Genomic DNA, 26,602 nt, shown 5'->3' with positions numbered 1-26,602 from the left:
TCGTTAAAAAAAGTTAAACATATTTTAATTTTCGTAATTACCGAGTAAGTTGGCATGACAGTACGCATCTAGGGTATTTCCACATGTAAGATGACTTTTGCAAGTGGTGGTGGGGGGGACTGCACGTGTAAGTAATTCATGTCTGTGGAAATCTGGCTTACGTAACCGTAGCTGGGAAATAGTTTTCACCTGCTGTGGATGTTTGGCTTGAAGAAATAGTTAACATTCAGTTACTACACGGAAATGTGACCACCGCCTATTTTCGATGTCGCAATGCAATAACCATTAAAAGAAAGCAGGTGGCAGCACTAGCAGTGAGGAGTATATAAAGCGTGCCGGGGGACGCGGAAAACAGTGCAGTCAGTGTCGTAAGCGTAAAAGGAGCCATTTATTTGACGTCCAAATGGGCATGATCATTGGCTTTCGGGCCAAGCGTGGTAGTATTTCCGATACGATTAAGTCTGTAAATTGTTCGCGTGCCGCCGTGATTAAAGTTCACCGTGCTTGACAAAACGACACTATCCGAAAAGGGTGCTGAGGCAAATGGTACAACACAGGCCATAGATGACAGGGGTGAACGACGGCTGCGGAGATACGAATGGGCGGATAGACGCGCAACTATTGAGCAACTGACCGGCCAGATGAACCAAGGGGCTACCAACAGTGTTTTCTCATCGACAGTTCAGCAAACGTTCCTGTGTAGAAAGGGCCTCCGCTGCAGGAGAATCGTTCATGTACCCATGCTGACTGCTGTTCAGTGGCGACGAAGGCTGGAATTTGCACGCCAGTACAGCAACTCTACATCCACTGATGACATGTGGCTTTTCAGACGAACCACGTGTCATGCTCCAGCCGACCGATGGCTGTTGGTGTGTATGGCGTAATACGTCTGAAAGCAAAAATCCTGCAACAATCATCGGAAGGATTCAGGCGGTAGGGTGGAGCGTTGTGGTCTGGGGAATGTTATCGCGCTATTCCCTGGGTGAAGGCACTGTGGATCAATATAAGAATGCATCTACGAAGAGTTTTCAATAAGTAATGTACCACGTAATTTTTCTTGACCAATATAGGTTGAAAAGGGGGGAATTTATTGTGGGACATCGTGGAACATTTCAACTTCAGGTCCTATAGCTTTATGAAGTTCGGACAGGTGGCGGCGCTGTACGTAGCCTTCGAAATGGCGTCTGTAACGGAGGTGCTTTCCAAGCAGAGAGCTGTCATTCTGTTTCTTATGGCGGAAAATTACAGCATCGGCGATATTCATAGGCGCTTGCAGAATGTACGAGGGTGAGTCAAATGAAAACCTTAAATTTGTAATAACAAATCGAAATTTCGCGCAGTTATCCTGTAAGTTGGCAAGCGTGCTACAAACAGCGTGCAGAATGGCCTGTAGGTGGCAGCATAGTGCAGATGCACACATACCGTCGCAGTATCAGTTAGAGTTGGGCAACACGATTCTTTTTCCCGATTCGATTCCTACGATTCAATCTCACATTGCGAATCCATTCGTACGATTCTTTCACGATTTAATCTAGTCTGCGATGGCACGATTCTTACAGAATGTAAAAAGTTCTACATCTTACTCAAGATGACAGGACATGTCTGAAATTGTCAATGGGGTTAGAATCGAACTGTGTCATTATAAGATATGCCAGAAATTGTTTATTTATGGGGAAACATGCATATGACGTTACAAGTGTGATTCTCGATTTATATTGATGAAAGGTCACGTTTGATTTGATTGCATCTATTGTTTTATTTCAGTATGCCAGGAAAGAGGAGTCGATTTGTGCAAAAGGCGATGCAAAATTACGTGGTATGCCAATTTGGTTGTGTCGCTTGAACGTATATAACTACTGACGTCTGTTTTATAGTAACAAAATCTAGCAGTGAGGCAGACGTGGTTTGGCTCATATCATCGTATGTTTCTCTGTGCTAAGATGTCTTTCGAGGTCCACATCACCCTTGTAATTCATAAAGCAGCTGACAGCCCTCCCACACAACAAATTTAGCTTAACTTTCATTTCTTCTAAATACAAAGCATAGGTATTTTGCTTTTAATTTGTCTAAGAACTTGCCGCTGTCACTACTATTTACGCGAGAAGACGACATACTTCTAAACAGTAGGATTCAATCATATACAGCGACATTACTTCACTAAAATTTGGTATGAATCTGAACACGATAACATTCGAAAACTCGAACTCGACATTATTAATTAAAAAGCTTTTGTTTAAAGACGGTATTACACGGCGATCCGCCAAGAAAGGTGTTGGTTAGAGAGCCTATATTGTCTCTATAAGGCTTGACTGTCATCTGGCGGTCGTAATCATTCGGCACGATTCAGAAGTTGCCTTCGAAGCATAGCATACCAAGAATCGATGAATCGTTGGAACTTGGAATCGTCACGACTCGGAAACACGCAATCGTTCTTACGATTATTTTGAACGACGATTCGTCCGTATCGCGATTCGATTCTTACGATTATTTATTTAGAGTCGTTCAAATGAACGATTCATTCACGAATCGCCACAACTCTAGTATCAGTATAAGGACGGCCGCCTCACTTGCGACTTGCACCGGGGAAGAACAGCGTTCTGTTATTCGGTTTTTGCGTAGTGAAGGTGTGAAACCTATTGAAATTCATCGACGAATGAAGCTTCAGTACGGTGATGTATGTTTGTCACAGCAGCAAGTCTACGAATGGAGCAGGAAGTTCACAAATGGTGTGACTTCAGTGGAAGAGGCTCCTCGTCCAGGTCAGGCACAACGAGTTGTGACTCCACAGAACATTGCAGCAGCTGAAGCCATAGTAAAGGAATACCGCCGAGTGACACTGAATGAAAATGCAGCATGTTTACAGGTTAGTCATGGGTCAGCACACCACATTGTGCATGATGTGCTCCAGTTTCATAAAGTGTCGGCAATGGGTGCCACGGCAGCTGACTCCTGAAATGAGAGAACGACGAATTGATACTTGTGAAGAACTTCTTCGGCGCTTTGAACGAAAAGGTGATGGCTTCCTTGCAAGAATTGTTACTAGAGACGAAACCTGGGTTCACTTCCACCAACCGGAAACGAAGAGAGCGAGCGAGGAATGGCGCCATTCCTCATCACCAAAACCAAAGAAGTTTCGAACAGAACCATCAGCAGGAAAGGTTATGCTGACTCTCTTTTGGGACGAAAAAGGCGTCATTTTGGAGCATTACATGCCTAGAGGGACCACTGTCACCAGTGCATCATACACAGATTTCCTAAAAATCATCTGCGGCCTGCAAACAAATCACAGCGACGTGGATTGCTGTCGGCAGGTGTCCTTTTGCAACACGACAATGCAAGGCCCCATACTGCCCGTACAACAGTTGCAACAATCACAGACCTGCATTTTGAGTGTCTTCCTCATACACCAACCTCACCAGACGTTGCCCCAAGTGATTTCCGTATATTTGGACCACTCAAAGACGCAATGGGAGGAAAGAAGTTCTGTTCTGATGAAGAGGTACGCCATGCGGTGCACGAGTGGTTGCGCGGTCTACCAAAAGAATTGTTTTCGAAAGCAATTTATGCTGTTTGTAAGCGCTGGAGGACTTGCATTGAGCGCGGGGGAGGTTATGTTGGAAAGTGATACAGCTTTTTACCACTTCTGCACAATAAATAATATTTAAAAAAATATTTAAGGTTTTCAATTGACTCACTCTCGTATATGGAGACATGGCTGAAAAAAATGGTGAGTCGTTGGGCGAAGCGTCTGTCATCATCGCAACAAGGTAAAGCAAACCTGTCGAGCCTCTTGCCCGCTGACTGGCCGCATACAGCTGTGACTTCTGTAATGTTGGAATGTGCGGACACTCCCATCCAAGCGATCGCCGGATTACAGTCGAACACCTCGCTGCTCAACTGGACGTCTCTACTGACACGCTCATCCACCAGTTGATGTACTCAGAAGTGTCTGCTCGCTGGGTTCCTCGGCGCCTAACAGACGACCATAATGAGCAAAGAAGGGCTGTCTGTGCAAGACTGCTTGCGCGTTACGAGACCGATCGTGGCAATTTTTTGCTGAACATCTTCACAGGCGATGAAACATGGGTTCATCACTTCGAACCAGAAACAAAATGCCAATCCACGGAATGGCGCCGGCCGCTGTGGCCGAGCGGTTCTAGGCGCTTCAGTCTGGAACCGCGCGACTGCTACAGTCGCGGTTTCGAATCCTGCCTCGGGCATGGATGTGTGTTATGTCCTTAGGTTAGTTAGGTTTAAGTAGTTCTAAGTTCTAGGGGACTGATGACCTCAGATGTTAAGTCCCATAGTGCTCAGAGCCATTTGAACCACGGAGTGGCGCCACACCACCTCTCCTGCGACGAAAATGTTCAAAGCCGTACCCGCTGACAGTAAAGTTTTGGCGACGGTGTCCTGGGTCTCTGAAGGGGTTATTCTATTTGATGCCCGCCCTCACTGTGCAACGATCAATTCTGAAGTGTATTGTGCTACCCTCAGGAAATCGAAGAAACAACTGCAGTGTGTTGCTCCCCACAAAAATGCAAAGGATTTTCTTCTTTTTCTTCTTCTCCGTGACAGTGCAAGGGCTCACACTAGTCTGTACATCCAAGAGCAGTCCACAAAACATCAATGGACTGTTGTTCCTCATCCGCGCTACAGCCCGGATCTCTCACTTTCCAGCTTTCTTTCTTTGGCCACATGAAGGACTCCGCGGGAAGCAGTACGTGTGTGATGGGGAGGTTATTGATGCAGCACAAAGTTGGCTCTGGCGTCGACCCATGCGGGCATACAGGACCTCCCAGTAAGGTGGCGTAATGCTGTCTCATTGAACGGAGATTACGTTGAAATCTAGGGCTTTTGTAGCCAACTGATTATAGGAAGGACTGATTCAGCGTTGACAAAAGTCAAAACAATCTGCGATGAAATTAAAATCGAGGGTGGCAATATTAAGAGTGAAATGGAAATTCTACTGTCAAATGCGGAGGAGAGAGCGGATAGGTGGAAAGAATACATTGTTAGCCTTTATGAGGACGAAGGCTTGTCTGATGACGTGATAGAAGAAGCAAGACACGTTCATAGGATTTGTCGATCTGGAGAAAGCGTTCGACAATGTCAAATAGTACAAGATGTTCGAAATTCTGAGAAAATTAGGGGTAAGCTATAATAAAAGCTGGGTAATATACAACATGCACAAGAGCCAAGAGGGAAGAATAAGACTGAAAGGCCGAGAACCAAGCGCTCGGTTTAAAAAGGGTATAGTCTTTCGCCCCTAATGTTCAGTCTACACATCAAAGAAGCGATGCGGGATATAAAAGAAAGATTCAAGAGCGGAATTAAAATTCCAGGTGAAAGGATATCAATGATACGATTCGCTGGTGGCATTGCTATCCTCAGTGAAAGTGAAGAAGAATTGCAGTATCTGCTGAATGGATTCATCAGTCTAATGAGCACAGAATATGGACTGAGAGTAAATCTAAGAAAGACAAAAGTAATGGGAAGTAGGAGAAATGAGAACAGCGAGAAACTTAACATCAGGATTGATGATCACTAAGGAATTCTGCTGCCTAGACAGCAAAATCCCGTTACATCACCGAAGTTGAGCGCTGTCGAGCTGGGCTAGCACTTGGGCGGGTGACTATCCGGTCTGCCGAGTGCTGTTGGCAAGCGAGGTGCGCTCAGCCCTTGTGAGGCAAACTGAGGAGCTACTTGATCGAGAAGTAGCGGCTCCGGTTTCGTAAACTGACATCGGTCGGGAGAGTGGTGTGCTGACCGCGCGCCCCTCCATGTCTGAATCCAGTGTCGCCTGTGGGCTGAGGATGACACGGCGGTCGGTCGATGCATTTGGGCCCCCATGGCCTGTCCGGGTGGAGTTTAGTTTAGTTTTAGGTAGGAAAATAACCCATGACAGAAGGAGCAAGGAGGACATAAACAGCACTGGCAAAATGGGCATTCTTGGCCAAAAGAAGTCTGATAGTATCAAACATAAGCCTTAATTTGAGGAAGAATATTCTGAGAATGGACATTTGGAGCACAGCATTGTGTGTTAGCGAAACATGGATCGTAGAAAAGCCCGGAAAAGAAGGGTATCGAAGCATTTGAGATGTGGTACTACAGGAGAATGTTGAAAATTACGTGGACTGATAAGGCAAGGAATGAGGAGGTTCTCCGGAGTATGATCGAGGAAAGGAATGTATGGAAAATAAGAAGGGAGAGGTCGGTAACACATCTGTTAAGATATCAGGGAATGTCTCCAACGGTACTAGAGGGAACTGTAGAGGAAGACAGAGATTGGAATTCATCCAGTAAATAATTGAAATAATTGAGGACGTAAGGTGCAAGTGCTACTCTGAAATGAAGAGGTTGGCACTGTAGTTTGCTTTTCCTCGACACGATGACATCAACAACACAATGTGTAGCTCTCAGTATTTGTGTGGTTCAAAGAGCAGCAGGTTGAGTTTACCGTACACGACTGGCTTCCAAACTCCCCGGATTCAAACCCGAAGGAGAATCTGTGGGACTACGGCGATCTAGCTGCACGGGGCACAGAGCCTCAACCGAGAAGTTTAGCACAGCTTGTCAAGGCACTGGAGTTGGCCTGGCTCTTTCATCCCTATCGGCATCTTACAGAACGTCTTTGCCTCTTCTTGCATGTCTCGCAGGGGTCCGCGCTGCGGAAGATGGTTATTCAGGCTTTTGACAAGTCATCATAATAAGTGGGAACGACAGGGTAGCGGTCGGAAAAGCTAGATTCTTTTTATTACGGAATTCGAATGTATGTTCATTGAAGAAATAGTCTCGAAAATATTATGTGCGAGCTCCAAAAAGTAACGATTCTGTAACGTTTGAAGCTGAGCGTGCACCGCACGGTTCGGTGTTAAAGAACCGGTTGCACGCGCACGCTCCCTTCGTTGCGTCCGTGAGGTGTTTAGGGTTTTGAGTAAACCTGATTTTCTGGAGCGTTGTTTGGACGGTTTCACTCAAAACAGTGAACGAAAGTTTCAGTAGTCTGATTTGGAAATACGCTCCAAAAATAACATCCAGCCGAAGCGAAATTGTCAACATTGCTTCAAATTTGGTCGTACGTCCAGCCAATGCATGTTGGAAATGCCATTCAAATCAAAATCGGCGATGAAATACACCGATTCTGTGCAGACAGAGACACTAGCGGCGATGCGCTCAGCGACGAAAAGGGCTTTGAGAACGGAAATGAGAGCGTATCAGGTCAAAGTAGCAGAAAGCAGCTCTCCACTAGCCGAGTCGATAGTTATTATGGACTAGGTATCGGTCATATCCGTAAGTTTCATGCTTTGTCTGTTTTTTCTATTGATAAATACTTGTCAAACTTTAAACGCGTTTTTCTCAAAACCATGTTTTTCGGAATGGTTATCGTTGCCCATGCTTTAATTTTCGTCCGATTTTGATCATTTTTGGTCTCCCTTGAAGCAAACTGAATTCTCTTCAGTTCATCGTAGCCGATTTTTTATGTTGATATTTGGTATTTTTTTCGGCCGAAATAGAGGGACTCAAAATGGAAATTTTTTTCAAACATCTATAATTTTATCCATTTTTTCAGATTCCTACGATGAACTAAAATTACATCTGTAAGGATCAGGGAGATATGTTAATTTCATGTTTCAGATAACCGCAACTGGAGTTATAGCGACAACCGTCGATCTACCTCCTTTCAAGCTGTGTGGGAAAATCCCAACTACACAGTCAAGGTATTAATACTTTTCAATAAAAAGATGACTCCAACCCAGTGTGAGTAAAACAGAAATGTGTTGCTTCCAACTGAATAACCGGTTGGCGAACGTAAAACTGGAAGTAAGGTTCAGAGGCAGAGTTCTTTGTCATAATTGGAACCCAAAATATCTTGGTGTCATCCTGGATCGTACACTATGCTTCAAACAACACCTTCTTAACTTAGCTCAAAAGTTGAGGACTCGAAACAACATCCTGCATAAGCTATGCGGAATTACCTGGGGATCTTCAGCAACCACCCTGCGATCTTCAGCTCTGGGCTTGGTGTACTCAAGTGCTGAGTATTGTGCACCTGTTTGGACGAACAGTCATCATACAAGGCTTGTTGATACCCAGCTGAATACGACAATGCGCATAATATCTGGCGGAATCAGATCTACTCCAGTTTATTGACTTCCACTGTTAACCGGTATAATGCCTCCTGATCTACGCAGATGTACTGCCCTTATGAGAGAATTCCACAAGATCTGTAGGAATTCTAACCTACGCGTGCATAGCGACCTGCCACTTTTAAATCGTAAGAGACTGAAATCACGCCATCCAACTCTGTGCTATGCTGCTGACATGGTTGGTAAGGATTTCAAACCTCTGGAAGAATGGAAATGTTGGTGGGAAGCAGTGATTGATGTGCACCTGTGTAACATCTTGTCAGGTGCTAAACTTCCAAGTGGATTCGAGCTACCATGCAAGAACTGGACTACTCTCAACAGAATCCGTAGCGACCATGATCGATGCAGGGATGCTCTTTTTAAGTGGGAGAAGCTGCCTGATCGAGCCTGTGACTGCGGGGCTCAATACCAGAATGTTCACCACATTGTCAGTGAATGCAGGATTCGAGCCTATCACGGCGCCAAAGAGGACTTCTTGCTAGCAACTCCAGATGCAGTGCGCTGGGTTGAAGGACTGGATATTCAGTTGTAAAGACAAACTTAAGTTTCTTGTGTGTTGTAACATTATGTGATTGTCTTATCATTTTAAATCATTCACTAATCGAGCAGTCGCTCGGCAACAGCTACAGTTAGCAAATAATGTTGCGAGAATGTAAAAGGTGAACGACCTGTGACGTAACTTGATTATTGTCGAAGCGCCGTCAGAGATGCAGTGAGTTATTGACTTTGAAAACCGCGGCGCGAAAAACAGACAGAAGAAGAACACTTTTACACATTTTTTTTGAGGTACGAGATATTCTCGATGAACAGTTACTCATTCTTCTCTTGTCTCTTGTGTCGGACGCGCATGTCTTGCCGCCGTATTATTATCGTTAAAAATAATATTGTTTTTGTGAAAAGTGAATGTGTAATACTAAAAGTGCCTAGCAGTAGATTTATTGTGCGACGTGTATGTGAAAACGTCAAAGGAATTGTTTTCATTAAGAGAAGTGCCAGTCAAAACGGCATCCATGTTAAATCCGTCATTGCAGTGTAAGTTTGTCTATTACTTGCCATAAATTCAGAGTTAAATGGAACTGGTGTATGGACTATTCATTTAATATAGAATCTATGTCTCACTCCTTCATGAAGTTATTTAATTTTCTTTATGTTTCTGCCAAATAGAGAGTTCACAGTCACGAATTCTTTCGTCGAGTTCGGACGGAAGTTGCATGCGGCGAAATATTTTCTCCGCGCCATATTCTACTGGTAAATGCATGATAAACTACGGTCCCTTAGGAAATTCATGTTGAGCTATCCAAAATAATTATATTTTGAATAGGCGTTTACTCTCCTCTGCACTGCAACTTCCGACTGATCAGACGATCCAACAAGAAACAGCCGCACACAGTCGGCGTTCGCAAATATGTTTCCACCGCTGATTATAGCTATATGTTACAGCACAAAAGTAACATATTGTTATAATTAGTGACTACGAACGGGGACATTTATAACTGTATGTTTATGTATACACATTACGTAAACATATCGTTATAATTGGCGCACGAACAGGGACTTGAATTTAAAAAATATACTCAAAGGAATAAAAATTTATATAAGATACGCATTGTGGGAATATTCATAAATAATTGTAGCTAATCTTGTGCTTTTTATTTGTTACATGACATCAAACGCCATCCAATAAAATTTCCATTGAGCGAAAGAAACGAGATATTCAGAGAAAATTACGGAAGAGAGATTTTTTTGGAACAGAATTTGTGCGAAAATCTAGTTGCAACGCCCAAGGCAGTCATCAGTAACGTAAGTTAAAATTTCGTTAGCCGTAGCCAAGCTTCCTTAATTTCAGCCGACATTAATCAATTTGTGGCGATCTTTAGTAGTTGCAGTAAAATTTGCTTTGAATTCAGTAGATTGCATTTAGTAGATTAGTAATTTCTTCAAGTATTGTTTAAATTCCATTGTTGTGTATTGCATATCATTTGTTTTTAAATGTCCGCTGCCTGTTCACGGAGCTGACCAGCCTTAGTTTTCATTTATTTTGAACAGTGTGCAGCCATACTTTCTTTACGGTCCAGAATAATCTCTTGTTCTCGTGACGTGCATCTCCCGACATTCCGATCTTGTGACGTAGCAGTGACAACCGACTCGCAACCGATAAATTACATCTCTGTCGACACCTGACGGCCGTAGCTCAAACGAACTTCATTGACTTACTGTTTGTAAATAAGTGAGCTACGGCAGACGATAAAATGTCATCACTAGATTCAAATGAACGGAATGAAACGAGTGAAGTGTCGCGTCGCTTACGGTCCCGCACGGTAATTAGTAGGGCTGAGACACCAATTGAAACAATTGTAGAAAGTGAAGTGGGAAATCTTACGGACTTTAGTGCCTCACACCATAATGTTACTGGTACTGAACTAGACAATGCCAGCATAGTTTCTGCCACTAGTAGTCGTAGCCATATACCGGTTGCAAGGGAGGCAGGTGAAAGCAATTCAGGGGTAGTGACAGACGATGTATTCAAACGGCTACTGAGTCAAATAAGTCAAATGATGCAGGACGGAAATCGCCAATTGAAAGAGGAAAATCGCCAAATGGTGAATTCCATTAAAAATGATTTGAAAGACGAAAATAGACAAATGTTAGCCTCACTTGAAGATAAACTTTCTACAGTAATTGAAGATAAACTTTCTACAGTAAGCGAAGAAATAAAAACTGTTAGAGAAAACGTAGCCAAAGAAGTAGCAAAGCAAGTTAAGGATGCTGTTTCTCAAATGCGAAGTGGAATAATTTTCGAACTGAATGACACTTTAGCTACCATGCAAAGCGAGACAGCTGACATCCGAAACGCAACCAAGAATCTTGACTCCACCGTAACCACGGTTAATCACAGATTAGACAGAGTAACTACGCAGGTAGAAAAACTAACTGAGGGAATGTCAAATTTGACTCTGGAAACGGGAACGAAAGTAAAGGAGAGGCTAGATAGTCATGAGAGAGAATTTAGAGAAAAGTATGAGAACTGGATTGCTGGAAAGGACAAATTTGTCGAAGATAAAATTAACAAAGACCTAGTAGAGACTGTGAAAGCAACCACTCTTGGTATCTTGTCGGCTCCTGGAAGCTCCGGAGATACCGTAATGTCTGAACTCGGTAGCATTAGGCGTACCCTTCAGCAAGAATTACCAAATTGGAAGCAAGAGGTAACGGAACAGCTAAATAACCTGAAGGCACAAGTGAGTAGTAGTTCCCGAATACAGAGACCGAATTATCCTAACTCTTTAGCCTCAGAGGAAGAAGATGAATTATTTCGGCAATTCCGAATACCTGTTGCATCTAATGAACACACTTCACCACCAAATATTCCAGTTAGTCACCGAAACCAAGAATCTGACTCAGTAGTAAAAATGATGAAGGAAGAAAGCATGATAAAGCATCGAGTTTTTCAAACCTTTAACCCAGAAAAACGAAATATCCACCCAATTGTCTTTCTTCGTGGATTCTCCGGCATTTTTCCAAATTCGTGGACTGATAGACAGCGTATCCAATTTGTTACCGGATATATAGGTGGCGAATCGGCAATATGGGGAACAGAAATGGTTGATAAGTGTCGAACATATGAGGAGTTTGAGCACTGTTTCCTCAGCAAATTTTGGAGCGAAGGTGTTCAGAAGCGCCTTCGTAAAGAAGTCTATAATGCAGAACAATTTGACCCCAGGAATAGTAGCCTGAGAAAGTACTTCGAAAAATATCTTGGCAAAATTAGGTATTGGGATAACCCCATCAATAGTAAAGATGTAATTATGATTCTCAAGTCTAAATTACCCATTTCGATTCGTGAAAAGCTGATAGCCATACCAAATGATGATCCAGATACCTTTCTGTCGATATTAGATTCCCTAGACCTGATCTATGAGGACATGAGAGCTAACAAATCGCGGAATACTCCGCACAATTCTTGGCCACAACATTACGACAGTAACGGCTATGAAAAGCCAGGGAACGGTTCAAAAAATAGTAACGATTGGCAAAACGGAAATAAAGGCAGTGGGTATCCGCACAAAAGGAATAGACATAATCAACACAACCGATTCAATCCCGTGTATAACATGACTGGTAACCAGTACGGCATTCAATCGTACAAGCAGAAGTTTGGAAACGGTTTCAGTCAAAAAGGTTGGCAACAGCAGAGCGGATCGCAATGGAATGCACCGTACTCGCGCAGCCAACACTCAAATTACGGGCAGCAACAAACAGCTGATAACGCCCACTCATACCAATACAACTCCGCGCCTAGTAAAAATCAAGCGCAGGGAATGTACAGAAACACACAGTTTAACGGCAACCCACAGTGTGAAGGTGGATTTCACAGTAACAATTCCGGAAATCGTAATAGTAATAAAAATTATCAGACCCCGCGAAGGCATTACAATCCCCCTGTATTTTTCGCAAACGCGGAAGACAGTAACACGTATTGGACACCAGAACAAACGCAGCAACATTTTGACACGAGGTTTGTGCATAACAGTAATTTTGTTCCTCAGTGTTCTCACAATGTCAGATTGGTCGAACTTTCTAATGATGAAGGCCAATCAAAACCACACAAGCAGGAAAACTAAGTCCAGCATCTGAAAGCTCCCTAAGTGATGCTGTGAGACAGAATGGGGGCCACCACTTCGACGGAGAGACTAACCATGACGTACTTGTACTGAGATACAATGACGGGATTGACATGAGACAAGAATTATTACAACAGAAAGAGACAACTGACGGTGATGAACCGATAGATGACCAAGTGCAAGCTATGACAAAACTTCCTATAGCCGGAATTTTGACGACTGTAATCCTAGATACAGGTGCAAATATTAATGCTATGTCCTTATGTTTCTATAAGCAAATTAGTACATTAATTAAAATTCCAACATTACCCGTCCAAGGATGTTCAATAACAGGAGCCATCGGCTCCCAGACACAAAAGGTCAGTATACAAGCTTGGGTACCACTGGAGATTCAATCAATACCCATAAAATGTATTTTCCTCGTTGTCAAGAATTTGGCAGTGCCATGTCTCTTGGGAATGGATTTTCTACGACGATATAGAGCCCGAATAGATCTTTATATAGGCATTTGCACACTGTTAGTACAGCAAACAGAAGTTGCACTGGAGTTAGTGAAAGAAAGAGTAAAAAACTTTGGCACTTGTAATAGCATTAGATTACAAAGGATAGGCAGAAAACCTTGTCGTAATCATTTCAATTTGTTTTATGGTAACTGTGATACATTTAATGATACAATAACAGTCAGTGACTTACCCTCTCAGCAGGAAATAACCAATAAGACTACAGAATCAACAGAGTTATCCGAACCTCAGCGACAGGAATTATTCAGTTTGTTGTCACACTATATCAACGTGTTTTCAAAACGACCCGGTATTATAAAAGACTATGAATATACTATGGAAGTGGTGCCGCACCAAACTTTCTGTCGCACGACATATCCCATACCGTATGCAAGAAGGGAAGCAGTTCGTAATGAAATTAAGAAAATGTTGAACTGGAAAGTCATAGAGTATTCTAATTCACCATATAGTAGCCCGTTGTTGACGATTTTGAAACAGGATAACACAGTACGACTCGTACTTGACGCACGAAACATAAATAAAATTGTTGTGCCAGTACGAACGAGACCTGAAGCGATTGAAGAACACCTCCAGAGATTTTATGGAGTTAAATATTTGAGTAGCATAGATTTGAAAATGTCATTTTGGCAAGTGAGACTAAATCCTAACTCACGAAAATATACGGCATTTATCTTCGCCGGCAGATCCTATCAATTTCAGGTCATGCCTTTTGGATTGAATGTTAGTTCTGGAGTATTCATCTCCGCCTTAGATCATGTTCTTGGTCCAGATCTTATTGATGAAGTCACTCTCTACGTTGATGATCTTTTAATTGCTACTAAAACCTGGGAAGGCCACGTTGAATTAATACAGAAAGTGTTTCAGCGATTCCTGGAATACGGAGTCACTGCCAACTTGCAAAAGTCACACTTTGGCCGAGCCGAAATCAAATTCTTAGGACACGTCATTTCATCTGACGGAATCCGTCCTGATCCGGCTAAGCTAAGTGCAATTAAAAATTTTCCTGTCCCATCTTCAAAACGACAACTTAAAGGTTATCTTGGACTCGCTTCATTCTTCAGAAGATTTTTACCAAAGCAAGTAATGAACAACCCTGATTTATTGAAATTGTTAAAGAAAAATACTCAGTGGAATTGGACTGACGATTGTCAAAAGGCATTCCTCGATATCAAAGAAGCTTTGTTAAATAGCAACATTCTTTATCATCCAGATATGGATAAGGAATTTTGTGTGTCATCTGACGCAAGTTTTCAGGGATTAGGTGCATGTCTCTTCCAGATCCATGAAACCAATGGAAAACCAGACATCAGAGTAATTAGATTTGCTAGTAGGATTCTTACAGAAACTGAACGATCCTATTCTGTTACTGAGTTGGAAGCTCTTGCAGTAGTTTGGGCTTTCAAGAGATTCAACTACTACATCAATGGCAAGAAAATCAAAGTCTATTCTGATCATCAGGCTCTTAGATTTCTTCTGACGTGTAAACTCCTACATCCTCGCTTAACGAGGTGGTGTCTTTTCTTACAGGAATATGACTTCGAAATAATCTACATAAAAGGCAAAGATAACATAATTGCGGATGCTCTATCTCGCATGCCTGAAGGCTCTTCGGACAGTACTGAACTTTTGGAACAAATGTCAAATTACAGAATTTTATTGATGAAGGATCCAATACATCGGAAATATTTTCTTGATCTTTGTGACCAGATTGTCCAATTGCAGGAAACTGATCCAAAATGGAGAGGTGTGAAACAGATCCTCGAAACTAATCCTACCCATCGCATGTGCAAATATTACAAATTGCATAATCAAGTTCTTTTCCATCGAACATCACTGTCATCAGAAAATTGGCTAGTATGCATTCCGCAGGAATATGTAGAACACTTACTCTGGTATACACATATTTCGTGGGGACACTTTGGTCCAGAAAAGTGTAAGCGTAAAATAGCAAAGTACTGCTACATCCCTAACCTTCATAGCAGAATTCACAAGCTCTTGAAACACTGTATCATTTGTCAAAAGGCAAAACCTTTTAATCTTTCGAATATACTGCCTTTGAATCCTATTATCACAGAGAAACCTAGACAAACCCTAGGCATAGATTTGGCAGGACCCCTCCCACGAGGTCGTGGAGGACTAAGGTACCTTGTAGCTGTCATTGATCTATTTACCAAACATTTGAGATTGTACGCTATGAGATCTGCAAATACTCAACTAATCATCAATCGTTTAGAACGTGACTACTTTCCTAGATTCGGAAAACCTGAATCAATTCTCTCAGACAATGGGTCTAACTTTGTCTGCAAAAGATGGAAACTTTTCCTTGCTAGTCAGCAAATTAGGCAAATCCTTATCTCCAAGTTTAGACCGCAGTCGAACCCGACTGAGCGGGTGTTCAAGGAGTTTAATCGTTTTATTCGTACTTATATACCAAATCAGCAGACTCGCTGGGTTGACTTTGTGTCACCTTTCGAGGAAATTGTGAATAATCTACCACACCTGTCTACTGGTTTCACTCCGAGTGAGTTGATGTCTTCTGACCAAGAGAAAAATGAATGGGTCAATTCAATTCCTAAGTGTAACAACACAAGTGCTAGTTTAGATGCCAGAATAAGACAAGCTCTAACAACGTTGACCACCCAAGCCAATTTACGCAAGAAGGCGTATGACAAACATATTAATAAGGTGTTGACTTATAAAGTAGGCGAAAACGTCTTGCTAAAAACACACTTTAAACCATCGTTGCTCTTACACAAAAATCGAAAATGGCAAAGTCTTTTTGAGGGACCTTACGAGATCCTTCGTATACCGCATACAGGTTGTTATCTGATTTCTGATCCCGCAAATGGAAAAATAAAAATATCATGCTACAGAATAAGTCAAAAGGAAAGCTTTATAATGACAAGAGAAGGTTAGCCGCTAGTGACTAAGTGACAACTGATTTGACTTCGTTAAAAAAAATGCTTAGAATATATTACACGACAGTGAGTCTATCTTGCTATACAGCAGACAATTTAAAATATGTTATCTTGAGCCATAATTTAAGTACAGACAAGCTGATAAATGAAAAACAATTCTTGTTTAACAAAGAAAGTGATTAACTCCAAGAACTCTAGTTTTAAGATTTAGTTTTAAGGAGATAATATTTAAGAGAGAGAAATGAAATGTAAAGCGAAGGATGTGCCTAACAAGCCGGTTTCTGCGATATGAAATGCTAAAGAAGTGAAAATAAAACATAGTATGTAAGAATTTTTTTTTAAGTTCAAGGAGCAATGATCCAGAAACGAAATTTATTTTCGTCAAGGACAAGGGTCGCTTGACAATTATTGGTTCTTGATCCCACTAAAAAGGAAAACAAGTAACTAGTTTCTAAGTCAGCTATGTCTAGATTAAGTTCCAATGTACATAGAAATCTGGAACAGGTTCATCTCTGCATTAAAATAACGTAATGTTTACGAAGCATGTGAGTTACTTGTTAAGTACCAACATGACCACGAAAGCGCTATCCTTCAGCTAGATAAACAAAGTAGCATTAATTGTAATTGCAATACGCAGGACAGATACATTCAAAGCCATAAGTGAAATAAATACCAAGTATAAGAGCGTAAGTGACAAGGACAAAGCAATTATGACTTAAGGTCATATATAGAGGTCAATGCAGTGTAGCGCAAGCAGGCGTCAAGGCGAGAATAAAGTGACAATGAAACCGCCGGCAAAACAAAGTAGCTAGTTTGTAATTGGAGCGCGTACGCAGACGTACGGCGCAAAGGAAAATTAATTTCTAAGTCATAAGGAACAAGGAGTTGTTTGCTAGATTTCTTCTTCTATGTACTATTATATCTATGTCTTTCTTCTGAATTTGTGTAAATATCCTAACCCGCCTAAACCCGTCCTGTAGACTTGACGTCACAGATTGAGAAATGCGGTTGACGTGGAAGGCTGGTTTGGCATACGATTTTCAAAAGGAAATGCGTGAATGAAATCGGGAAAAGCTAGTTTTTAAATGTCTTTATTTTTCCTTTTAAAGTCAATCCGAGACGCAAACCGAGATCGCGATAAGGAATTTGAATATTTTCTTGAATGGTGTTCTGTTCTCATGTGAGAGGGCAATCAAATGTGACTGATTGATCCTCACACCTAGTAAAAAGAGAATTTTTGTTGAAATGACAGTGATAACTTTAATGAATCTAATAAATAGAAAGAACGATTGAAATGAATTGAAATAATAATAATTGCTAACAGATCGGAGAAACTAATGTATTGTGACTGTGAACTAAAAGCATAATTAGTCTTAGAGAAAGATGAGGAACAATGTAAAGCGAAATGTTAAGGTAGTTACCAACAAAGTAACAGAAATTGAAATGGACATGATAATCAAAGCTCTGAATTAACAAGCTTCAAAGTGAGACAAACTATTTGATTATAAACTGTAAAAAAAATTGTGTACATAGTAGTGTATAAGTGAAGGCTTAAAATGGTGTGGAAGTCTGCCACAGACACGAAGCAATGCATCGTTGTTATAAGTAAGAGATAATTTCATTCACGGTGAAGAGAAAAAAGTGTTAAACGTGCAGATAGGCCGACGGACAATGATAGTCCGGTTGTGTAACCGAAGGCGGTGATGTGATTACGTGCAGTGCATCGGAAACCAAGTGTGTTAGATGCTTTGCAAAGTGCGAGCACTAGCCTACCTTAAAATCTTCAAAATCGGCTGGAAAATGTGGAGACAGGGATGGTTTCAATGGAGCCTCTGTCCCTGATAATTCTCGTCCCTCCTCACCAGCTCAGCAAACCACAAAATACCACAACACCATCGACGCAACGTGTTCACTGAACCGTGCGCGGAAAAGCTGAAGTACCGCGTGGAGGCTAGTGAGCGCCTCGAGTTGCGATTCAGCTCTAACAATCAGCCTGTGTCAACGTACATCGACGCAACAAACGCGTTAAATTTAAAGTGATGTACTAGCACAGCACTCCCGCTGCAGTTCGACGAAACGGACTTTCCATGAAAGCCGCTCCCAAAATAAAAGACTCTTATATGAGTTCACAACATATCACATACAATGCTAATGTTATATCCCGTGGATGAAATGTGAACAGCCAAACCACACGCGAATAGTGACAAAGTCAAATTCCTATGAATCCCAAGTCCTAAAATAGATTTAAGCTTAGTTTTTAGACTAATGGGTATTTATATTTCTTTTGTTACATGTAACGTGTGTACGTAACGTGCGAGTGAGACTCGCCCGCCAGAGCTGATGAAAAGTTTTCTACTCGGAGACCGCAAAGTAGCGATCCAACTTCTCAAGGCATAAGCTTCACCTGGAGAAGAATCAAATTTTAACTTACCTGTCAATACACAAACAGTGAAAGCGTAAAAATCATGACAACTAGTGAGCAATGGAAAATGGACACGTGTGAGAAATTCCATGTGTGAGAATTATATGTGTATAAAAATGGACACGAGTGAGAAATTCCATGTGTGAGAATTAAGTGCGTATAAAAAGATGAATCCTATGTGTTTTCTTTCAGGAGCAAAGAGCCTATGAGCTCTGGACAATAACTTGAGGCCACAAGGATGGTCGGTATGAACTCTGTAAAAAAAAAAAAAAAAAAAAAAAAAAAAGACTGTAATGAGTATAATGTATAATGTCCATTGTAAACTTCGTAGATTTACTGTCTTAGTTTTTTAATTTTTTTGTGTATCTTTACCTTAAGAACTGTCTTTGTCTATGAATGAGAGATCACCATATTTGTGTAATCCTAATAATCAAATGACAGGAATACTGTGTTTGATCAAAGTAAATCTGTAAAGTACTCAATCCCATAATGTTAACGGCGACATGTGAATCTTGGTAATCTTCTTGATTTCCAAGATTCCCATGGAAGGCAATGTAACATTATGTGATTGTCTTATCATTTTAAATCATTCACTAATCGAGCAGTCGCTCGGCAACAGCTACAGTTAGCAAATAATGTTGCGAGAATGTAAAAGGTGAACGACCTGTGACGTAACTTGTTTATTGTCGAAGCACCGTCAGAGATGCAGTGAGTTATTGACTTTGAAAACCGCGGCGCGAAAAACAGACAGAAGAAGAACACTTTTACACATTTTTTTTTGAGGTACGAGATATTCTCGATGAACAGTTACTCATTCTTCTCTTGTCTCTTGTGTCGGACGCGCATGTCTTGCCGCCGTATTATTATCGTTAAAAATAATATTGTTTTTGTGAAAAGTGAATGTGTAATACTAAAAGTGCCTAGCAGTAGATTTATTGTGCGACGTGTACGTGAAAACGTCAAAGGAATTGTTTTCATTAAGAGAAGTGCCAGTCAAAACGGCATCCATGTTAAATCCGTCATTGCAGTGTAAGTTTGTCTATTACTTGCCATAAATTCAGAGTTAAATGGAAATGGTGTATGGACTATTCATTTAATATAGAATCTATGTCTCACTCCTTCATGAAGTTATTTAATTTTCTTTATGTTTCTGCCAAATAGAGAGTTCACAGTCACGAATTCTTTCGTCGAGTTCGGACGGAAGTTGCATGCGGCGAAATATTTTCTCCGCGCCATATTCTACTGGTAAATGCATGATAAACTACGGTCCCTTAGGAAATTCATGTTGAGCTATCCAAAATAATTATATTTTGAATAGGCGTTTACTCTCCTCTGCACTGCAACTTCCGACTGATCAGACGATCCAACAAGAAACAGCCGCACACAGTCGGCGTTCGCAAATATGTTTCCACCGCTGATTATAGCTATATGTTACAGCACAACAGTAACATATTGTTATAATTAGTGACTACGAACGGGGACATTTATAACTGTATGTTTATGTATACACATTACGTAAACATATCGTTATAGTGTCAATATATACGTATGTATATGTCTGTATTAGCCATACGCTAAATAATAAATAAAAATAAAAAGATACCAATAAAAAGTTCAATATATGATTTCACTGCAACAAACCCCATTTGTCTACTACATTCCAGTACGGAGTAAAAAAAGTCTCGAATTTGAGCGATATTTTTCTCCCGTTACATTCGCGACACTGACAGTTGAGGCTGCACGACAGGTTTGTGCGCGGCTGCGGTACTCACATGGCTAGCAAGGTGCTGAGCGGCGGGAGGCGGGAGGGCGCGCCCTGGGGCCGCGTGTAGCACTGGTGCGGCTCGGCCCGCACCCCCACGGCCAGGCCGTAGGCGCTGCCGTTGTAGGGCGCCAGCGCGTCGCCGACCGCGCGCTCCACGTCGGCCGGCGAGCAGGAGGCGGGCACGCACACGGCCCAGCCCACGGTCGAGGCGCGCGGCACGAAGTGGCTCGGCTGCGACAGGCACACTCTCACTTCACGTCCCACCAGTCGAGACCCACACTCTACGTCTACAGGGTCGCCTGCGGGGAATGGACGCTTTGGAGGCGGATTGGAAACCGAACGATTACCGGTGTTCAGGTTGGTTTGTAGAACTAGGAATCTGGAGACACGCGATCACACTTTAGGAAAAACTTCATCCACACAGTTCTGAAGACTCCAAGGACGGACAAGTGCAGGAACTATTGCAGAATCATCTTTACATCTCATGCACTCAACTCGCTCACATACTATACAGAAATTTCAACTTGACAGCTTTACCCACACCTGAGAAGAATGTGTCTTTAACAGAGGACAGTCCGGACAACAAAAGGCAAAAAGATATTTTATGTGATATAAATACAAATGTGGTGTGCGTACTGAAAGTCCTTCGGTACACACACCATCAGATTATTTGACTTGTCGCTCTAACGAAGTAGGCGAGTGTCAGCAATATGTATCGTGGTCTTATCGTGGCATGTTTATCTCCTACCGTTAGGTCAGACGATAGAAATGCCACTTGCACGCTTAGAGTAGCAGATTGACGGTGACAAACTTTAAACAGAACTTGATTAATTTTCACAGACATTTATTAAAATAATAACAATCATAAACATTCCTTAACTTGATTCTGGATGCTATTTACAATTGACAATCTGAAGTTCCTTTGGTCTTGGTACGTTAATCTTATTCTCACATATCTCTCATACTTGACAAATTGTCTATACATTTCTCTTCATGGCTATGTACAGGAATATGATAATCTTATTAGGCGCAGACTGAAACTTGACTATAGACTGGTGCAGACTAAGGCAGACGAATGCAGACTAAGGCAGACTGACTAATCGGAGGTCTGTACACTCTTTATAATACCTCGAACGTTCGGGTATCACTGCGCGACTGTGGTCGCGAGGAGAAAAGGTTCTACGTTAGCAGCAATCTCATTGGCTGCGTTACATATTAATACGTGGATCGGCGGAAGCAGAATTTGGTCCATCTCTATGGCAGCGCTATCTCGTAGTGCGGAGACGGACGAGCGCTGCGCCTCAGCTGTTGTGCTTAGCGGGGCGCGCTCTAGTGGGAAAGTTGTGTACGCGCTGACTACGCGGAACTATGTACACAACAACAAATTAACAATTTTTGAATTTTTTCCGTTACTTAGCAGGTGTTGACAGATGTGAAAATTACCGAACTATCAGTTTAATAAGCCACAGCTGCAAAATACTAACGCGAATTCTTTACAGACGAATGGAAAAACTGGTAGAAGCCGACATCGGGGAAGATCAGTTCGGATTCCATACAATTCTTGCAACACGTGAGGCAATACTGACCCTACGACTTATCTTAGAAGAAAGATTAAGGAAAGGCAAACCTACGTTTCTAGCATTTGTAGACTCAGAGAAAGCTTTTGACAATGTTGACTGGAATACCCTCTTTCAAATTGTGAAGGTGGCAGGGGTAAAATACAAGGAGCGAAAGGCTATTTACAATTTGTACAGGAAGCAGATGGCAGTTGTAAGAGTCGAGGGACATGAAAGGGAAGCAGTGGTCGGGAAGGGAGTGAGACAGGGTTGTAGCCTCTCCCCAATGCTATTCAATTTGTATATTGAGCAAGCAGTAAAGGAAACAAAAGAAAAGTTCCGAGAAGGCATTAAAACCCATGGAGAAGAAACAAAAACTTTGAGGTTCGCCGATGACATTGTAATTCTGTCAGAGACAGCAAAGGACTTGGAAGAGCAGTTGACCGGAATGGACAGTGTCTTGAAAGGGGGGTATAAGATGAACATCAACAAAAGCAAAACGAGGATAATGGAATGTAGTCGAATTAAGTCAGCGGATGTTGAGGGAATTATATTAGGAAATGAGACACTTAAAGGAGTAAAGGAGTTTTCCTATTTGGGAAGCAAAATAACTGATGACGGTCGAAGTAGAGAGGATATAAAATGTAGATCGGCGATGGCAAGGAAAGCGTTTCTGAAGAAGAGAAATTTGTTAACATCGAGTATTGATTTAAGTGTCAGGAAGTCGTTTCTGAAAGTATTTGTATGGAGTGTAGTCATGTATGGAAGTGAAACATGCTCGATAAATAGTTTGGACAAGAAGAGAATAGAAGCTTTCGAAATGTGGTGCTAAAGAAGAATGCTTAAGATTAGATGGCTAGATCACATAACTAATGAGGAGGTATTGAATAGAATTGGGGAGAACAGAAATTTGTGGTACAACTTCACTAGGAGAAGGGATTGGTTGGCAAGACATGTTCTGAGGCACCAAGGGATGACCAATTTAGTACTGGAGGGCAGCGTGGAGGGTAAAAATTGTAAAGGGAGAAATGGCTCTGAGCACTGTGGGACTTAACTTCTGAGGTCATCAGTCCCCTAGAACTTAGGACTACTTAAACCTAACCAACCTAAGGACATCACACACATCCATGCCCGAGGCAGGATTCGAACCTGCGACCGTAGCAGTCGCGCGGTTCCAGACTGTAGCGCCTAGAGCCGCTCGGCCACTCCGGCCGGCTGTAAAAGGAGATCAAGAGATGAATACACTAAGCAGATTCAGAAGGATGTAGGTTGCAGTAGGTACTGGAAAATAAAAGAAGCTTGCACAGGATAGAGTAGCATGGAGAGCTGCATCAACGTATTTTCTCCGTTACTTATCCGTCAGACTTTGATTCTAGCCAAATTTCATGATTCTAGGTCAAGTTTTGATGAGTGAGTTTGCGAGTATCAAAGTATGCGACATAAATGGCCGTATCTTTTGATCACATTGACTTAGAAGCTTAACTCTTTTACACCGTCAATGGTCTCTAGATCTTAGTATTTGACATAAATGTCAACTCGATACGTCTAATGTTCCTGAGAAAAAGGGGTCTTAACAGACAAACAAAGTGAACCTACAACGGTTTCGTTTTTACCGATTGATGTACGGAACCCTAAAAATGAAAAAGAAAATTGAGGGCCTGTTAGATGACGAACAGTTTGGATTTAGAAAAGGTGGAGAAGCTATTCTGTCATTGCACTTCATAACTGAAGCAAGACTTGAGAAATAATCAAGGCACGTCAATTTTATAGACCTAGAAGAAGCGTTAGATGATTAAAAATGGCGTAATATTTATTTCTCAGAAAAATACTTGAAAGCTATAGGGAAAGAGCGGTAGTAGCCAATATATACAAGAAACAAGAGAAAATATAAGAATGAAGCGCAAGAACGAAGTGGTCGGATTAAAAGGTGTATAAGACAGGTATGATTTTTCGTCCCTATTGTTCAGTCTACACATCGAAGAAGCAGTAATGAAAGTAAAAGAGAGATTAAAAAGCGTGATTAAAATTCAGAATGAAAGAATGTCACTGATAAAGATTTGCTGATGACATTGGTATCCTCACTGAAAGGGAAGAATACTTGCAGGACCTGTTCAATTGAATGAAGTCTAATGAGCACACACAATGGATTTAGAGTAAGCAGAAGAAAGGCGACAGTAATGAGGAGTAGTAGGTATGACATTAGCAATAAGCTTAACACCAAAACTGCGGACCATGAATTAGACGAGGTGCAGAAATTCTGCACCTTGGAAGCGAAATAACACGTGACAGACGAAGCCAAGAGGGCGTAAATAGCAGAATAGCACAGGCGAAGAGCGCATTCTTCGCCAAAAGAAGTTTATTAGTAGCAAACGTAAGCCTTCGTTTGAAGAAGCAATGTTTGAGAATGTGCGTTTGGAGCACAGCATTATACGAAAGTGAATTATGGATTGTGGGAAAACTGGGAAAGAAGAGAACTGAATCATCTGAGATGTGGTGCTACAGCAGGATTGGACTGAGAAAGCTGGAAATGAGAAGGCTCTCCGCAGAATTGACAAAATAGAGGAAAACGTGAAAACATTGACAAGGGAAAGTGACAGAATGACAGGACATGTATCGAGACATTAAGCAATAGTTTCTATAGTACTAGAAGAAACTTCAGAGGGTAAAAACTGTAGGGGAAGACAGAGGTTGGAATATATCCAACAAATAATTGAGGATGTAAACCGGGAAGCTACTCTGTGATGAAGAGATTGGCATAAGAAAGAAATTCGTGGCAGGCAGCATCAAACCAGTTACGAGGACTAAGGCCTTCCACACCCCCCACCCCCACCCCCAAAAGAAGTAAACTAAATTCCTTATACAGGTGGGAGCGAGACGATTCGAGTACCTATGTCCTAAATGTTGAGTGTATCGTAGCAACACAGAGAATATTTCGTTGCCATTTCTGTTACTTTTCTTGCAGCGTTTTCCACTGGAGTCCGTACAGCACCTCTGTAACGCTATCGTGTCGACTAAACATGCCGCTCTAAGTTGGGTATTATCTATCTCTTCTACTAATCCAGCATGGCAAAGTCACAGTCAGCTGTTTTGAAAGCCACTTTCCGTGGAAGAATTAATATTTCCTCTCCCAGTGAGCCTCATTCTGGAATCTGCTTTTCGTGCAGTTAGTTTTATGTGGTTATTCCACTTACCTCGCTTCGAATGCATAACCCGACGTATTTTATGGTAGTTGTTGTTTCTAGTGATTTTCTGCTGCTAGTGTAATCGAACCTTTAGCCTGTTTATGTACACTCCCTTCGGTTTATTTACTTTAGAGGTTAACTTCAAATCCATGAATCAAACATCAATCCCCTGCATGTCTTCTTCCATTTTCATACAGTCTTCTGCCGTTGCAACCTTCCTACAGACAACTGCATCGTCCGCAAATAGCCTCGTTATCCTCCACACATTTTATGCAGGGTGATTTTTTTCCACCCTGTACAAATTGCAGGGATTGATCGACGAGAGTATACGGAACATAAGAGGTCTAATGAACTTATATCCGGAAATGCGTGGTTTCCATGCTAGAGACCATTTATTCAGTCATATTTCGTTACAGAGACTTCGGTCTAATACGCGCTGTACGATGCAGCCACAGCTAGAGCATGCATGGTTTCCTCCTAGAGAGTGGTACTGTTCCCAATACGTCGTACCCTAGCGCCCTCTTCTGCCATAGTAATTGGTAATGATCTGTCCGATTCACTTCTCTTGCTGACTCACCTTGTAGTGGATGTGATACAGCGTTGTACACACTGGTTCCGTATTCGTATCGAGAGCTTGCCGACATGGTGTTCATTTACGGAAAGCCAAATGGCAACGGACGGCGGGCAGAAGATTTGTATTAGGAAACTTATCCTCGCCGACAACAGTCATAGCATTCAATGTTGGCAACAGTGTTTCGCCGTTGTCTCAGACAGGGTCGTTTCAGGAAGCAGGAAATTATGAAGGACATGCCCGAAATGTTCGGACACCAGACTTGGAGGAAAATGTGATTAACACTGTGGAAGGTGACTGCCGTTTCAGTACCAGGCTGTTGGCCCGCCAGTACCTTGTAAGCCAGATGAGCGTATGGAAGACTCTCAAAGACAACTGTTACTGCCCTTGTCACGTACAGCGTGTGCAGGGCTTATTAGCTACAGACTTTCCACATCGGGAGCAGTTTTGACACTGTTTCCTTCAGCAGGCAACCACGATTCCGGGATTTGTGTCAACCATCTTATTCATATATGAGGCCAACTTTACTCGGAGTGGCATCTTCAACTTTCATAAGTCCGCAGCTCGTGGTCTAGCGGCTAACGTTGCTACCCTGGATCACGGGGTCCCGGGTTCCATTCCCGGCCGGAGTGGGGATTTTCTCCGCCCCGGGACTGGGTGTCTGTGTCGTCCCCAACGCTTCATCATCATTCGTGAAAGTAAAGCTTGGGAATTTGTACGGGCACTAATAACAGGGTAGCTGAGTGCTCCACAAACCAATCATCATCACAACTTTCATAGCAGTTAACTGTGGGACAGTATGCAGAGCCCGTGGTATGGTGACAGTGAATCATCGGCATCGGTGCAGCCGGAATGTGTGGGCTGGGCTAATTGGCGACCGTATTTTGGAACATCTTCC

At 42.1% G+C, this 26,602-nt stretch overlaps 1 protein-coding gene across 2 annotated transcripts in view; it reads right to left on the bottom strand.

Annotated features, from left to right (window-relative positions):
- Positions 1-26,602, bottom strand: part of LOC126094704 (nose resistant to fluoxetine protein 6-like) — a 386,182-nt gene that overhangs the window by 105,317 nt on the left and 254,263 nt on the right. For both annotated transcript variants that reach the window (XM_049909231.1, XM_049909232.1), the window contains exon 5: positions 20,403-20,626. In XM_049909231.1, coding sequence (XP_049765188.1) covers positions 20,403-20,626 — 224 coding nt within the window. The remainder of the gene's footprint in view (positions 1-20,402; positions 20,627-26,602) is intronic.

This window comes from Schistocerca cancellata, chromosome 8 (genome assembly GCF_023864275.1).
Source record: "Schistocerca cancellata isolate TAMUIC-IGC-003103 chromosome 8, iqSchCanc2.1, whole genome shotgun sequence".
NCBI lineage: Eukaryota > Metazoa > Arthropoda > Insecta > Orthoptera > Acrididae > Schistocerca > Schistocerca cancellata.
This window is presented reverse-complemented; position numbering and strand designations above follow the sequence as displayed.